This window comes from Metopolophium dirhodum, chromosome 8 (genome assembly GCF_019925205.1).
Source record: "Metopolophium dirhodum isolate CAU chromosome 8, ASM1992520v1, whole genome shotgun sequence".
In the NCBI taxonomy this organism is placed as follows: Eukaryota; Metazoa; Arthropoda; class Insecta; order Hemiptera; family Aphididae; genus Metopolophium; species Metopolophium dirhodum.
Window position 1 is genome coordinate 36,202,859 of NC_083567.1, and position 18,736 is coordinate 36,221,594.

General features: G+C 26.3%; 1 protein-coding gene across 1 annotated transcript in view; it reads left to right on the top strand.

Moving 5' to 3' along the window:
• The first annotated feature begins 304 nt into the window (after window positions 1-304).
• Window positions 305-18,736, top strand: part of LOC132951255 (microtubule-associated protein futsch) — a 32,618-nt gene continuing 14,186 nt past the window's right edge. Inside the window, exons 1-5 of the mRNA XM_061023051.1 lie at window positions 305-419; window positions 4,728-4,894; window positions 16,287-16,385; window positions 16,482-16,654; window positions 17,255-17,806. Coding sequence (XP_060879034.1) covers window positions 4,777-4,894; window positions 16,287-16,385; window positions 16,482-16,654; window positions 17,255-17,806 — 942 coding nt within the window. The 5' untranslated portion in view covers window positions 305-419; window positions 4,728-4,776. The remainder of the gene's footprint in view (window positions 420-4,727; window positions 4,895-16,286; window positions 16,386-16,481; window positions 16,655-17,254; window positions 17,807-18,736) is intronic.

Consider the following 18,736-nt stretch of genomic DNA (forward strand, 5'->3'; position numbering starts at 1 on the left):
ACATTTAAAGCTGTCTCTGGGGGGGAGGTAAGGGGGCACCAGTTCGATTGGCCTAGAAAAATGCACCCTCCCCCCATCCAACAACAACCGCACCCACTCCGACACTCCAACGCCGATGCGCCCGTGGTGCAGCGGTCCCTGCGCGTTTTTGCGATCGAAGCGAGGCCCTCGTCCCGGCAAGCCATTTAATACGCCGCCTACAACATCGGTCGGCCGCCGACTGGGGAAATACAGCGCTGCGATCGCTGGTCCCACTGCGTGACCGTCCGGTGGATCCTGCGTGATCCGGCTTTCCTTTGCGCCGAGACCGCAACACTACCGCAGTCCCTGTGACACGGCGGACACGACGAATCTACCAGAGGCATTTCCGGCGCGGTAACCGAAGTGTACCTACCTACTATACCTACACTTGCAGAAAGGTACGTGTTAGTTCTCAATTCTTGTTATTAATATTATTATTCATAATATTTTAGGCCGTGACTTTATGTTATATTATATATTATATTGGTATATTCTATCAATAAAATGCCTATTTCGGCTCTCGTGTGTCGAGTTGTGTATTCTCCGAATATTCGCCTATCGATCTTACCACGAACGTTCTTTTTTTGTCCAGCTCACACTTCTGATTGATTGATTGATACTTATTAAATACAGCTATACCCTCGTTCAATTCTTATCCAAAATATACGTTTTTGGTTGCCAATGTTGCCATTTTTCTTAAGCCTTATACGAGTATAATATGTCTAAGTATATTTTTATGACGTTGTCGTTAATCTCATACTACATGATTTTTTGAATTTTATTTATTTTTAGAAGTTTATAATTTTGATTTTTGAAGTATCTAGCGTGACTACATTATACATGCGATTACTTACTGCTGTTATTTTAATGTAAAATGTGGACTATGTTATGAAAGTTAGAACAATTAGGCAATTCATAATTTATAGTAGGCTAATTAATAATTAGGTGTATTAGACAGTTATGTTATTTTACCTGTAACCATTAATTTGTTTAATATATTATGAAAAACTGACAAATAAAAAATATTAATTCAATATTCCAGTTGTATTAAAATATTCAATGCTAAAATTTGAAATACTTGGTAGTTAGAATACATATACCTATACATTACACTTATTATTGTATCCTTAATAGAATACAATACACATAAAAATTTATACTAAGAACAAAATAATTAATAATTTTTCTGCCAGTTAAAGACTAATTTCTTCATATCTAAATATATTTATTTTATTCGTTTCATATACAATAATATCAAAATAATATTTTAAGTTAATCTTATAAGTTATGACTCATTAATTGCACATAGAATAATTAAAAAATCCTTCTTAATGGTTCTTATAATGCCTAGCAATATATTGTAGTGTGCACAGGTAATTTAACAAATTCAATTTAAAAGTATACAATGGAAAGTTATTTTCTTATTCCTAGTGACGTACTGACGTCTGTATATATAATATACTCAAACCTAAATGATATTTAAAATAATATGCTTAATTTATGACGAAAAATGTCATATTTGCTTAATTAGATGGCATATATTTATAAAATATAATATTATGACAGTTGAGATACATTTTTTCTGATATTTATTTTTTTAGCAGTTATGTATTTTTATATTTTTGTTTGTTACGTCTACTAAATATAATGTTAAAAAAACAGTTAATATTACATAATAATTACTACACTTTTTACGTAATAAATAAATTTAATATATTATAGATAATTTTTTTTTAAAAGAAATACGTTATTTAGTATTTTTTAATTTTCAAGTAATATTTTATTGCAAGAATTAAATTGGTACCTACAGTTTAATTTGAAACATAGAGAATAATGTTATAAATTAATAAATATTCTTAGTGAAGCAAGGAATGTATACCCTATATGTTTTATATGTTTCTGTATCTTCACTTATTCTATTAAGTGCTCAAACAAATTTGAACTTATTGAGTTGCCTATGTACTCTGACTCTGAAGAAGTTATTTTTCGATTTGTTCAATAGTGACTACAAATAATGGAAGATTACTTTAAGTCGTAAAATCAATTTCTTTTAAAAAAAATGTTCAGCGTAGTTTTAATAAACTTTTGTTTTAAATTTTTATTTGGATGCTTTGAATACCTAAGCCTTTTAAAATGTTCATATTTTCTAACGAACAGTCTAGACACTCTAGACGAACAGTGAAATACGAGTGACCAATATTTACTAGGAGTTTTGGTACCAAAATATATTATATTATTATCATCATCAATTTTATATAAATAAATCATATATAATTATTATTTTCTTTACACTTTAAACATAATTTTTCTAATATTATATAATGTAACCTATATCATATAGGTACTGTAACTTTTTATTCATGTAAAAATGACAGGTTATATATTTTAAAGTTTAATTTTAGTGTGAATTTAAATATTATACCAAGTTTAGAAGTAAGAATATTATTTAGTGAATAACACGGGTTTTTTATATTGTAATTTTAAAGTGAGTTATAAGTACTTTTAAATTGTAAATTGTTGTGCATTTTAAAATGATCATTACCCTCTATAAAATTGAAATTTAAAAAAAAACTTGTTCGCTAAATAATATTATTACTTCTAAATTTGGTGATAGGTCAATTCAATTCACTCTTAAATTAAACATAACAGAGTTAAATTAATTATTCAGACGAAGACAACGTATTAATTAAGACGAAGACAACGTATGACCACGTCCGCTTAATGTTAAAATTAATTAATATTTTTTTTGCATAAGTAATTTATAATTTAATAATAAACTCTAAGCTAACCTAATAAAGTAGTAACTAACCAAAAACAAATTATATATATACTTAACTTTATACCTGTATAGATGGTGTCCCGCGAGGATTTACTATAATTTAAATTTATGTAATAATGTAAATGATATTACTTTGCTATTTAAAATTAGTAATAACTAATCTTCGCAAGACATTTTGTTACCATAATTTACCGACTTAACCGTCAAAGATGTTTTTAGGCATTAAAGGAATAATTAATTATTTATTATATATTTTATCACTAATACATAATATGAGATTAGTAATTATAGGTATACCTAAGTCAATATTAAATAAATAACAATACTAATTATTTATAAAGAGTATAAATTTACAATTTTAAATTAATTTAACCTTTTACCTTCATCAAATATATAAGTAATACGTAGGTATTGCTGTCAATAATTATAACTTATTATTTATAAATACATTATATTAAACTTCCTAGTTGCATTTGCATAAATTTTCTCAAATAGTCGGTTGAAATAATCGATAGAGTCTAAGATAGTCTAAGATATTTTATTGCCTAGGTACCTACTTTAAATTTCATTCCATGCTTGAGATATCAACATGCGTATACAATATTTATTTTTTTAATCTAAAAACGGTATCATTCAATTTTATTCTTGTTTTATCAATATCGATGTTTGCAGTAGAAGGTATCGGATAAAACCTATGTTTAACCTATTTTAGTATTTCACTTTCACCTATCCTTAAATTAACCGTACCTACCACGTAAAGCACGGAATAAAAGAAATCTCAACACTAAAAATAAAATGTGAATATTCTACTTGTGTACTACTTCTATAGATTAATTTCAATTTTATTATAATAATTAATAAGTAATAAGTCACTAGTAATTTAAGCAAATTTGGTTATACCATGTTATTTGGTATATAGATAAACAGTAATAGTGATATTATTATTCAGCGCTTTAACCATGAAACCAGCATATCACATACAATCTAATTTATATCTCTAATATTGTAAATTATAACTAATAGGTACTGCTGTTTCTTGTGAAATACCATATATGTGAATAATAATTAATATGTATCTGTATAGATATAGAATTTATCGGGAAATTATTTTTTATCGAATATTTGCAATTTTCAGTTCATTTTTTGACCTAACATCCTTATAGTCTGGTTTGATTCATAATATCACTAACCATAGTAACCAATACAATTATTAATCTCGATGAATTCAAGTTATTTTTTAAAACTTTATCTTGCCATTGACCGTTGGATTAAGAAAATAAGGAAAATATTATGAAAACGAAAAAAGTCTCATTTCTGTATTGGCTGTTATGGATTTTTCATACTTCATACCTAATTTAAGAAAAGGAATAAAAGTTATTTATATTTGGTAATAAAATTACATACCTTCTATAAAATTGTTTACAACAAAATAGTGTAAAAATCGTAAAAATTATATTTTACACTTGTACCCTGCCATTATTACAATGTAATAATTAACTACAAAAACGTCAACTTTATTAACATTAATAAAATAATAAATAAATTTGTTTGTTCGATAAAGATATCTAGGTATGTTTTTAAATTATCTGCTTCATTATTTTAGTATAGTTGACTTTCCTACATAAATTAATTATGGTGGTAATATCAAATTATACTTTAGAATGTTTAATTTAATTTATTATACGCTTAGGTAATAGCCATACATAATAATTGGAGAGATTAAATTGAAATTTCTTAATACAAATAAATATAAGAATTATTGTTATTACAATATATTGATATAAACATTGATTCGTGGGCTTTTTGGAATAAGATATTTTACGCATGACATATTTATAGTTGTTTAGCGTTGTAGTTACCAATTTATATACACATTCATATTTCATTGATCACAAGTTTATTAATGTGAATTTTTTATCTGTTACAGGCATAATTTAGCATATCTAATGAAACTTTGAACACGTAGTAATTAAAAAATGGGCAACCCATCAGATCACGTCGAAACTCCGCTTACCGGCGGATATCTGCTAATTGTATTAGCCGAACCCAGGAGTGCTGAACACAAATTAGCTATACTGAAAAAACTCACAAAAGGTAAAACGAATAATAAATAATAAAAATGTATACATAAATAAAAAATACACTCCAGACAAGTTTAGTAACATGGGTTTATTTTGAGAGATAAAATCGTATTGGGGTGGCGTTGTCTGGGCATCATATCTATTTTAAAAAGTTCTGTCGCCAATACTCTCATATGTCATCAGACATCAGTTATAATGAAAATGAACGGGATTATGTACGTTTTGAAAGCAGAAAATCGATGAAATAAACTATAACTTAAAGTGATGTTTACGTATATATATATAATACAAACATATACAGTATACAGTATACGTACATTATTTACTGTTTAAAATAAATATTATAATAATAATACACCATGTGTAATATTTGACTTATGGAAATTTTTACTTACATTTTTATAAATTATCTGCGTTTATTCAAATATTTGTGTGATACAACTTTTTAATTCAATATTATATTTTATTGTGATTTGACGAGGGATTTTATTATTATTCGGTCTGATGTAAAAATATGACTACTCAGGTCTTGTAGGTATTCTAATAGAATTGTAACATGTGTTTCAATGTTGCCGCAATCTGTTTAAATATAACCTGAATCCGCCCAAGACCCTTCATTTGGTAGTAATTTTAAACGAGAACATGTACACTAGAGGACAAAATGTGCATGTCAAATGAAGACATTGTGTGTTAAAATAAAATCTTAATATTATAATATGACGATGCATTATCACACTGTGATGCTATAAAATTACCATTATATACCTATATACAACACGTTTATTACTCATAAAATAATATATATGATGAAGTATTGGATTTTCAATTAATATTATATTAATATTTGGTTTTTTATATTTATAAAATTAGACGAATTTTTAGTTACATTCATATATCTGTAGTAGGTACGTTATTGGTCCTAATAAATCGAGACTGCCTAACGTTTTTATAATAACCATATACATTAATAAGTTAATTAGTACCTATTTTATAGTTTATAATACTATGTTTTAGATATTAATCAAATACATTTTAAGACAATTATTTAATATTAACTTATTTTATTAGATTTAAGTAAAAGTTCTATGTATCAATATCTTTAGTACGGTAGGAAATTAAATATAATTCGTATCTACTATATAATTATAACTTTTTTTTAACGTTATAAATATACTAAAATAGGACTATAATATCGTCTGCTCCAACAAAAAAGGTCATATCTCAATTTTAAACTTTTTTGCGCACACATATAGTGTTATTTAAAAAAGTCTATTTATAATACAAACACATACTATAGTAGAATACCTATAGTAAAAGAGTTTCTTTTTATATTATACTATATATAGAAGCAACGAAAAATAACAAAAAAATCAATATTTACTATTTAATATAGGTACAAATTAATATGACATAAGACGTTGGATGTATTATAAGTTATAACAAAACGTGTTTATTTTCAACCAACACCTTGGTAACGTTGACGTCATGAAGAATTAGTCAAATAACTGCAAATTATTATTTTATATTCTGTGAACTTTCAGAAAATGAATTACAGATATATTCTCACCTTATATTCATATTCGGTTTATATTATTATCGATAAGTTGTATCATTGTGGCAACAAACAAAATTCTTATAATTAAAATTTAAGACTAATGCAAACATTAAATAATGTACCTAATTTATATATTATTAGTTATTACTTCTTAGAATAATAAAGTCAAACAGTTGATTTTTAAAACTATGACAGAAGCTTAGAAATATTGACAGTTAGTATTTTTCATATTTTTAATTATTGTAAAATTATTGAACCGTTCTTTTGTAGTATTTTGTATTCACTATTTTTATGAAATTAATAAAAACTTTGAAGTTTAACTGCGGTGAAAGGTGTGAAACAAACACAGTTTTTTTTTGTTTTATAATTTTTAGTTTTGAAATTCGTATACAAACGGTTACTCGCAACATATATATATTCATAACAATCAATAAAAATTGTTAAAATATGAACTCTTTTTATGGGTACATACAATTGTACTATAAATATTTTAGAAACCAAGCTCAAATGCGTTTTTAAAATGTAATAATTTATCACAGCTTTCAAAGTTTCAAGTATAAATAAAGTTGTTCGCCCAATTTCTGTACCTTGTGTTTATTATTTATGTTTTAAATTACACTTTCTGTTATAAGACTTTGATTGTTAGAAATGCTCCTTTAATTTAAAATTACCCTGGCTTCTAAAATTTAGCTTATACTAATTTTAAAATGAATTTTAATTTTCAGTGTACCAAGAAATTTGATTGAAAAATAATTATGTTTAAATATTATTTTTAAAATAAGTATTCCATATAATATTCAAAATATTTCATTTTATGAAAGCCAGTTTTTCAAATTTTCCGCATTTCTATTAAAATTTTATATTTTAGTTGCTTTCTTAATTATGATATTTTTCTACTAATTTACCGCTCGATACCTATTGGGGGGTGGGGGGGGGGGGATGATAGATTGTATTAAAAAAAAAAAATGACTTCACGGGAATTATTCTCAGACCTCGTAGTATTGTCGGATTTTGATAACTATTTTTTATCTGAAATAAGAAGACTTCCTACAGGCTGCATCAAACTCTGATTTTTATTTTATTTAAAATAATGGTATAGTATAATTTATAAAAAAAACGCTTAAAATTGTATTATTTTTGAAGACATATTCTGAAGTTTGAGATTAAAATATTGAAAAATGGAGTTCGATATGGTCTGTATAATATTACTCTATTTTAGTTTAAAAAAGAATTATCAAATGTTGTTAATTTTACAGAACAGGATCATTATTCTCGTAGAGCATTTGTGTACACAATTACAATGACACCGGGCGCCTTAAGAATAAAATATAATATGATAGGATAATAATTATTATGTTTAGTTTTAACACATTGAATAAATGCTTATATTTTTGGTTATCGTATATACTTTGAAGTTATTATGTTAATATTAAGTTAAGTTTTTAAGTGTAGGTGATTTTAACATATAATACTATATTATGTAGGTATATAGACTATAGAGGGATATACCAGGCACCCTCGCTATTTTCTTTAATAATTAATTGAAGTAGGTATATACATATAATAATAATTAGTAATTACATATTTTTAAATTTTTAACATTTGTATGCCATTTAAAGAGTGTCCTGAAGAAAATCAAAATCCTTTTTCCAAATAAGAAAATAAATAAATTGTGAATGTATCTAAATTATTAAACTTTATGTACTATGAATAGAACACCATAATAATAGGTTTAAAGACAAGGTTATTTTTAAGTTATAGTTATGAATATTAATAAATATTAGTAATTAACATTTTATAGTTTGTAATAATTGTCGAAGCATTAGGCATAATAAGTACTAGACTAAATATTACATATTACCTATATTTTAAATTTAATGTCAAGCCATTATTAAGTATTATAAATTATTATTTATTATTTATAATCTCTAGTAAGTACATCCAAAGTTTAAGAGGTCAAAAGATACACGTTCGAATATTTATTGAATGCATCTATATTTTCAAAAAAAATCATCTGTTTAATTATTTTCATTAAAGGTTGTTATCATTAGAAAAAAAGAAGTATAGACATAAAATAATCTTAGCATCTGAATATATAGTATTTTAAATACACAACAAATTCTTTAAATCAAAATTTGAAAGAATGAATGTCGAGTTAACGATTAGCACGCTTGGTGAATAACTATTCATTATGTTCCTATAACAATTTATCTTTGACATAGACCGGCATTTGGTTGAATTTTTAGGGATGCTAGAATAATCCAAAGTGACCCGCAGGGTCAACGTTCCCGCATCCAATCTTCAACAGTTCCACACATTATTATAATGCATTGCTACCTAATAAAAATATAAGTACACTAGGTATAAGTATATAACGAATAACATTAATTAATTATTAATGATTAGTGTTAATTATTTTATTCTTAGGACGTTAGGTTTTTAAGACGTTAAATCACTTAACGACCACTGAACGGTGAACTTGACAATTCAATACCTAATCACAAAAACAATTCTCACGCGATTTCCGTTATTTGTGAACTGCAGTTTTCTTTATCGTCATTATAATATTTTCTATTCATTCATTGTCGCAACTCGCAACCATATTATTCTAAGTCCGTGGTGACCTTATTTAGATTTTATAACGATTTTTAGCTCCATTTTGTTGGCTAAATATTTTACAATTCATGTCAATTCTTAAATAATAGTATAGATTGTAAAGACTATAGTATAGATAAATAGATTATTATTAAAACAAATAATAGTAATAATAACATTTCAAATAAAGTTTCAATTTTTTTTGGGGCTGGGGGGGGGGGGGTGACTAAGTCCCCTCCAGATGTCCACCTATGAACATTGATGTACATTTAATTACTACTCGTAAAAGATAATTACACATTTAGACTTGTATATTATAATAATATTACCTATATTATATATTAAGGAAGTACCTAAAAGAACTTTTTCTGTTAAAGATTCAAGATTGTTTTTATCTGTCAATAGTTAAACAAAAGTAATTGATTTGTCGATATTATTTTGGTCAAGCATTTCATCAGTTAAAAAAATAAGATTTCTTCAATTTGTTAATCGTTAATGACATGAAACATTAAAATGTAATTATTTTAACGCTAGTTTGATTGTGGAGCTGTGATTAATGTAGAGATTAGAGAGATCTTTCACTTTGATTTTTTTTAAAAATTGTTAATGTATAAATATATTTTATAAATAATTATATTGAACATCCATATACAATATGTAATTAATTTACCATAGTTTTCTTTATCCAGCTAATTTCTGTTCTTAAAGATCAACATTTATTTTTATGTATTATATCATCTAATTTAGAATATTCACTTTAGATACTTATGAATTCTGTAATAACAATATAGTTGGTAGTTAACTATCTAAAACTTAAAATGTACGAGAGTCATTGGTGTATAATTAATTTCATTGTACATTTTAAAACTTAAAGATTAATGTACTAAAAATAATTATGTTTTGGCGTATTATTCATTATTTGTAGAAAGAGTTTAAAACAAAAACTTGCAAAGTTTTTTTTGATTTTAATTTTAATTATAAATTATTCATTGAAGTGTTAAAAAATATATACTTTCAGTAAAATATTCAGCGATAGCCGATAGGAGTAAGAGTTTAAACAAAAAAAAGTTATAAAATGATTTCAATTGTATCAAATTTAATTGTTTATTCATGGTTGCGACTAGCGGGTATCAAAGATATATACAAATTTCAGATTCAATATTTTCTTTATAGTATTAAAATGTATTTTAGTTATAATATAATATATAAAGTTATATAATTTAAGTTATAATTAGTCGTAAAAAACGGTAAATTTTTGATTTGTTCGCTTATAAGTTAGAAGTTGAGTAAGAATATTCTATAAACTTAAAAAGATATCAGTACTTACACTATTTATTTTCACTCCCTGACCTACGCGCAATATAGTAAATTTGCGTTCAGCAGTACCAATAACCTATTGTGATGCTAGCTTTAGTATTAAAGTGGATTGACCTATTGTCAATCTTAAAGTTGAGAACATTATCTATGTTCTTATGTTTGCTTTTAAGCGAAATATGAACATTTTTACATACCTATTTATAACTCGCTTAAAGATTTAAATATATCGTAAAAAAGTCAACGTTAGAACACAGGTAATGTTTCAAACTTTAAGTTAGATAATACAGGGTGCGGCAGTCAAACCCGACGATTTAAAATGAACTGGTGGGCGTGGCTAAAGTGGTAGAGATTTCGGGAATGTTCTTATCGCTTTTAAATTCCCGGAATTTAGTAATCATGGAGCATTGGTCGAGTGAACAGCGTGCGTTCGCGGTAAAAGCGTATTACAAAAGTAATGATTAATGTAGTAGTAATGTGTGGCTAACCAAGGAAGGCATTTGCCTGACACAATCTTTTAAAAATGAAGTTTTTAAAATATATATAACATAAAATTCCACTAGTGGAATTTTTATTTGTTTTGCAAAAAATTAATAAAAAATTTTTTTTCAATTTTTATTTTTTCAAATCGTCAGATTATTTAATTCTTTAATCCTTAGCTATAAAAGTTGAACAATTTATACATTTTTAACTACAAAATAGTTATTAAATTTTAAATTTGGTAAATGTTGTCAAAATTCGAATTTGAAATGCTTATAAAAAAAAATTGTACCTATGTATTTTTTAATATTTTTCAACTGCTATTGTAACATTATATCAGGAGCCTTGCATTATATTTTCACGCTTTTTTACCCAACAAATAAAATTTTATTGATATTTAAAGAAAAAAAAACTAAAAAAAATGAAAACTGACAATGTCCGTAAACAGCTTAAAAAGAGTCAAATTATTTTCAAAATTTTATCGTGTATAGAAATTGCTAATATAAACATTCAGTGAAATTTTCAAGTATCTACAGTCATTCATTTTTTATTTACAATAAAATAAGAAAATCATTACATGAGAAATCGAGTCAATATCAAATGTTGTAAAAATATGAATTTCAAACGCTCATAAAAACTTAATTTGACTTTCTTGAAGACATTTTTTTTTGATAAAGGTAAACAAACTTATGAGGAATCTTGTATTACATTTTCAATTCATAGATTTAAAAAAAAAATTTTTATGAATTTCTGTCTCAAAATAATTTTTAAATTTTTGTCATTTTTACGTATTTTGTCAATATTTGAACTTTAGATGCTTATAAAAAAAAAATTGTGACTGAAATTTTTATTTATTTAATCTGCCTTTGAACCAAAATGTTATGGTGTATAGAAAATACTAATATAAACATTCAGTCAAAATTTCATGTACCTACGGTCATTTGTTTTAGAGTTGCACCAAAAACCAAAATAGATTTTGCGTAAAAATTTCCGTTTTTCCTTAATTTTTATTTTGTTTTTCACGGTGCTTTTGAAAACTACTGGGAAATTTTTACTTTTGACTCACCAAAGTACCAACTACTAACTAGATTCACTTTCCTATCAGAATGGATACTGTTGAAGAAAATCCAAGCATTTTTACTGTCCTAAAAGGTGACAAAAATGAAAATAATAATAAAAAAGACACATCATTGTAAAATCAATACATTCATTGTTCCACTCAGGATCTAAAATTGATAATTTGTCATTCCCTCTTTCTATATTTTTTGTAATAGGTGATTTTACTCTAAGATTACTTAAAAATATAGAAAAAATGATTCTGCGTAAATGCGTTTTGTCTATGTTGCGCGTGAGCCAGTGAGAGAAAACAAATAGTGCGCTGACATCCTTTTAATTTAATTATGTATATAATATATATAAATGAATTGCTGTCTGTTAGTCTAGCTAAAACTCAAAAACGGCTCGACCGATTATATTTTTAATTTTATATGAAAACTATTTTTTTTCACATTTTATTTATTGATCTTAATTATTTTATTTAAGTAGGTACCTAGTTTAACTACACAAAAACCAAAAAAATAATCGTTATACGACGTAAATTAATTTATCTAATAATCGTCCGTTGAACCGTCTTTGTTAGTTGATTTGTATTACAATGCAGTCAAGTCAATATGAGAGGGTATTAATATAATAATTTCAATAGTATCATATTTTTACTTATGTCATCAGCCCATAATTTAAGTGCTTTAAGCATTTAATTGTCAGCTGTGGGTAAACGTTGGTTAGAAACAAATTAAAATCACTTACCCATTTGTATCAAATAATGAATGTGTATACTTACGTTTACCCCAAGTTTTCTAAATAATTAAAAATAGCCACTGTAGTTCATATAAAGGCATCATCTTGTTTTGAAAATATTATCACGTATCAATTTTGTAAAATAAACATAGGTTGTTTGAATAGGTACGTCCCTTTAATAGACTAATATCCTAAATACCTATAATTACCATATTATGGTCACATAAATACATAATGACTGTTTATAGAACCTTGCGTGTAGTTGAACTATATAGTAAATATATAGTACCCCGATTTGTATAACAGTTTCGTGATAAAAGCCAATCATTTTGTAAACACTATATTTCTGTAAATATTATATATTATAGATACTATGTAGCTGGAACAAGGGGACCATCTTCTAATTCTAAGAATTAATAAATTCAACAATTTTGTGGGAAAAATTTTTCTGGCAACTTTTTACTAGTGGAGATAGAGTAGGTCAGGTATTGATTGGGCTGCGGGACTCGGCAGTGACGTTGCCGAAGAGCCGGGCGTGGCTTATCTGACTACACCCTCTCACCCTCTACCCATAACACCACACACACACACACTTTAGGTTTAACGGTATCAGCTGGTGTCCATGAGCATTACGCAATATCCGTGCAAATGTCAGGTCAAGTGATCGACGAGTACCTAAAAAAGATAAGCAAAGATGGAAAATAAAAATCAAGCCCTTTTAGTTTTTTTTCATTTTACTGAAGAGCTATGTCCTATGTGAATATTATATACACTTTCTGTGTTACATTTCATAACTTGCACTTAGCAGACACTATAGTGACAAACAAAAGTACAGTCGGCCACAGAAGCTGAGCTCGTTAAACTTGCAGAATGCAGGCTATTACCATACAATGTAACAAAAAAAGATACAATATAACAAAAAAAATATAATGATGAACATTTTTATCATATTTATAAATTTTATAAATTTATAAGTATTTAATGTGCATTTTACGATTTATGCTGTGAGTGTATAAAATAATTGGCTGGTACTCGCTAGTAGCGTACTGGTTTTAGTCTTAAATTCCCTTAATATTTGTTCTGTTTCGTTACTAAAATGTATACTTTATCAACATAATTATTTATAATTATACCTATATTAACTAGATAGATAGCTATTATCGTTTACAGTAATAGGTAGGTCGCGTAAAACAATGGATTTTACATAAATTATCGTAAATAATTATTCATATATAAGTATAAGTATAAGTACCTATTATCATTGACTATACATACTAGTATTTATAATCAATGGTATTATAATAGTTATTTTGTAATACACACGATTAACCAATTAAGCCTAAAACCATCGTTTAAAAATGTATAACTTAAGTACCAAATGTACCTATATTTGTGTATTTATAATTATGTTATTAATATCTTTATTACTAACATTTTTTCCGAATCAAACTTTCAAAAAAGCGTACACTTAATAAAAGTAATTGGTTGTCGGTGTAATATTGTGAAAGATTATATTAAATAACGTGAACATTTTTTGAAGATTTTATTTTTACGTAATTGAAATTATGTCAGCATTTATTTCAAAAATAAATTAATAGCTACCTATAGGCCATAACAAATGTTAAATAAGAAAATGTGCAATAAATTAATATTTATGATAAATTGTTAGTTGGATAGTAGGTTATATAGGTACTTATATTATTAATATTATAAGTTCATCATTACTTATTACTTAAAATAGTTCCTTTAATAATAGAAAAAAAATATTTTAAGTTTTGATATTACTCATATATTGTAATATATATCCGAATTTGAAATAAAACATTACTAGTATAATATAATATTATAGTACTTAATGTTTACAAATTCATATAATATTATAATTATGATTTATGGTGTAAAACAAGCAGTGGCGTGTAACATAGGGTCCAAGTGTTGGTCAGGCAACACCTTAAATATGGGTGGGTGGGTATTGGTAGAAGAAAAATAGGAAATTGTATAGGTCGGTATAACAGAATTATGAAGAGCTAGTAGGTCACCTAAAATTATTTGAGCAACAACAATTTTTTTATGATACACGCCACTGAAAAGAAGTGACATTAGTAAAAATCGAACGAGCCCACTATATTATGCATTTTATTTTATTTACTAATCTTGTAACAAGTAAACGAAGCAATCTTTATTTTTTTATCAATAATACAGTGAAATTTGAATAATTACATTATACTTCAGAATACATAAGTTATATGACATTAAATACTATTATTATTAAAACAATAATACTTGAGTGACGAGTCAATTCAGATAATTTTCATCAAATACTAGAAAGAGAAAATAATTTTTTCTAATTGATTCATTTGTTTTTTTATATAATCTAAGATTTTATTTTTTCTAACCAGACTATAATATGAAATATGAATACTTTTAAATCTATTAAAAATCTATTTTAATCTATTTTAATCTATTTAAACTATTAGATATTATATTATATATTTATAAGGAACGTATACCTGCGGCTCGAATATATTATTTTTATTTAAAAATGTATTTTGTTATACCAATACAAATAATTTATAAAACGTATGGTTGTCTGTTATTATATTGATAGGTAATTCAAAATTATCTATATAATTTAATCTTATCCTTAAAAAAACCTTAAATAATATTAGACTATGAGATTTTAATTTAAATTATTAAGTATATTATGTATTATATAATTAATAATACATACTATAATGGACATATACATATACTATAAAAATGTGGTTTGAAATATTTAATACATTAATTTCGTTGAAATAATATTGATTGTTTTCTCATCCGACTCAACTATATAAGCTACAACAGCAAATCGATGTAATCCAATGTATTATGCTTATACAAGTTGATGCCGCTTATTCTTTTAATTATAAAAAGCATCGATTACTAGGTAAAGAAGCTATAGAAACTATTTTTGGACAAAAGTGATTGATGGACATCCAACAATGGTTTCTTGCTCCAAATATAAATTTGATCGATATTAACCAAACACGACAGGCTTACATGAAAATAAAACTTTTACAAAACAATATATTATACAGTTCATATTTAAAAAAAATGTTCACAAAATCTATTATTATTATTTTCATTTAATCTTAATCTAATTAACCTTGTCAATGAATAATAATGATAAAAAAAAGATAGTTAAATAGGTAACGGCATTATAATTATACGGCAAGAAACGTTAACATTATTTATGTATAAGACATCACCATAACTTTTGAAATACTGGTTTTGTAGGTCTGTTAATGCACAATTAAATTAGGTGTTTTATTTTTATTTTTAATATTGTAAACATTACAACTTAACGGAACGTTTAAAAAATATAAATAAAAATATGATACTTGAATACACATTTGAATCCAAAATATTAAAATTTAAAATAGGTACCGGCTATAATTATCCATAACTTTTGTTACTTATTTTTTATAATTTTAAACAGATGTATTCTTTATCCCTGTGGAAATCAAAATTATAATAATAATAGTAGGTAGGAATATCAAATGAAATGCTCTGCATACCAACTAAAACACGTTTCAATTATAATCTATTATTTATTGGAAATTACATGGTAAATATTGTTGTAATATTCTGTAAAATAATCACGTATTGGTTAATATTTAAGGGCTTTCGTGTTGGAATTATGAAGAGAGTGGCGTTGATATAGTTACTGAATTCAATGCTATTGTTAATCAAAATATTGAAGGCGAAGAAGGCAAAAATGGTATATTTATAGCTTTGTTTAATATTTATAAAATACTAAAGGAGTACTTGCTAATAAAACAATTTTAAATAATGGTTTTTTCAAAATATATTTTAGGTGAACAACTTTTTCAATATGCTAGTGATAATTTAGTGGCGGAAATTCTTATTAATCCTCAACACAGTACATTAGTGCAATGTGTAAGAAACTTATTAGCTAGTTTCACAAAGTACAGATGCATCATTCATGCGGGATATTCGTTTACAGAAAATGGATCTTGGATCCTTCAGGTTAGTAAATTTTAATTAATTAAGCATCTACCATCTGATATAACATTTTGTTATCAATCATTATTATAAAGAATATTGATGGGGGGAGGGGGGACGGAGTGGCCGAGCGGACTAAGGCGACGCGTCGGTTGTGACGCACACCGGCGCTGGTTCAAACCTCGGTTCACCGCGTGCGGTATTTTTCTTCGGGAAAATCACGGTGTCCGGAGAGAAGTGCCACCATCCCTCACTCGGGCATGGCAAATACCCACGGGTGTTCACTAAAAAATCTGCCAAAACTACACACACGTGTTACACCACCTACAGTTCCCTCCCCTACAAACAACAACAAACAGCTAATGGCCATAGTTGCCGGGCTTCACGATCAATAAAAAAAAAAGAGAATATTGGATATCATAAGAGTATTAGATTATTTTCTATATAATATTTCAATACCGTTATGTGTTTATAGGTAATATACAATAAATGGTGTATGAAATACATAGATAATTATTTTTTATTAAATTGATAGAATATTAAATAACTTAAGATTAACAACTAGTTTCAACTGAATTATCCATTAAAATATAATTTTTTTAAAACTTGTTTCTATAATTATAGGACGGTTCATTTTCTGTCACTGACTTCTTAGATGCATATAAAACAGCTGAAGCTCAGCGTACGATTAGACTACATGAAAATCAGATTCGTATTGAACTCCATTGTTCTGCAGACGCTGATTGGAACCAAGTTAGCCGAGTTAAGGGCACACGTTTTTTGTTAAATCCACCGGAAAAAATAGTTGACATTGAGTCAATAGAATCAATCGTAAGATGGCTATGTGATAAAATTGAAGTGACTGAACTTGATATACTACTTGAAGGGTCGCAAGTTGTTGGAAATATCAGATTTAGTAGACCTACGCTTTATGTGTTTCCTGCTGGTCAAGGTGATTCTGCTTTATTTGGTATCAATGGATTCAACATGTTAATCGATGGAGGAGCGGGAAGAAATTCTTGTTTTTGGGGTTTTGCAAGACATTTGGATCGGTTAGATGCAGTACTATTAACAAGACTCAACAGTAGTAATTTGGAGGGAGTCGCATCATTTTTAAAACGAAAAACCATGTCTTCATTGTATCCACAAATAGGACATTTTTTCTGTAATTTCAAGGTAAGAAATATTAAATAATATATCATTTTAAATTCACATAAGTATTATTGCCGTTTTCTTTAGTAATGTATGTAAAAATAATGAAAAATGTATTCAAGTTGAATAAATTAAAATGTTTTGTTTCAATAATTTCAATGAACGCAATTCTGTGTCTGAACTGTCCAACACTTTTTCATACAATAACTTGTTTAAACTCAATCTATTGTGTAATAGATAATTACTATAAATCAAATATAATCAATGATTAATAATAGTATAATACTAATATATTTAGATACAAAATTTTAAATTTCAATATCATTTAAAAAATTATATTATTTATTAGTAAATCGTCTTTTTGAGTAGAAGTCCAGGGCTTCAAAACGTTATTTATAACGCGTTATAACGGAAAATAATGAAAAACGAAAATAATGTAATAAAATTAATCGTAATTAATGATTAAAAATAAACAAGAAACGTAGGTAGATGTAACATAAAAAAGATGGGTAAGTGGATGTCGCTTTTGCTGTACAGTAGGTTACAAGTGGGTCACTGGTGTTAAATTTGAATTCAATGATATAATATCATTGTATACGAAAAATGATTCTTAGCAGAGATGGTTTATCAGTGTGGATATTTTATACTATATTAATATTGTTATTACTTATTATTAATACAGTAGCCGGTAAGTTAAATAAATATTATAAAATTACAACAAAATAACTAAAATCGTTATTCTTGGTTATTTAATTTATAATTTCGTCCGAATTTTAACTTAATATAAGTATAAACAAAAACTGTGATTATGTATATTTTTTGATCACAAAATAACCTACTTATGTGGAACCTTGTTTTAAATTTTCAATCCTTAGCTTTAAAAGTTGAACATTTATACATTTTTAACTACAAAATCATTTGATTTTCAATTTGATAAATGTTATCAAAAATCAA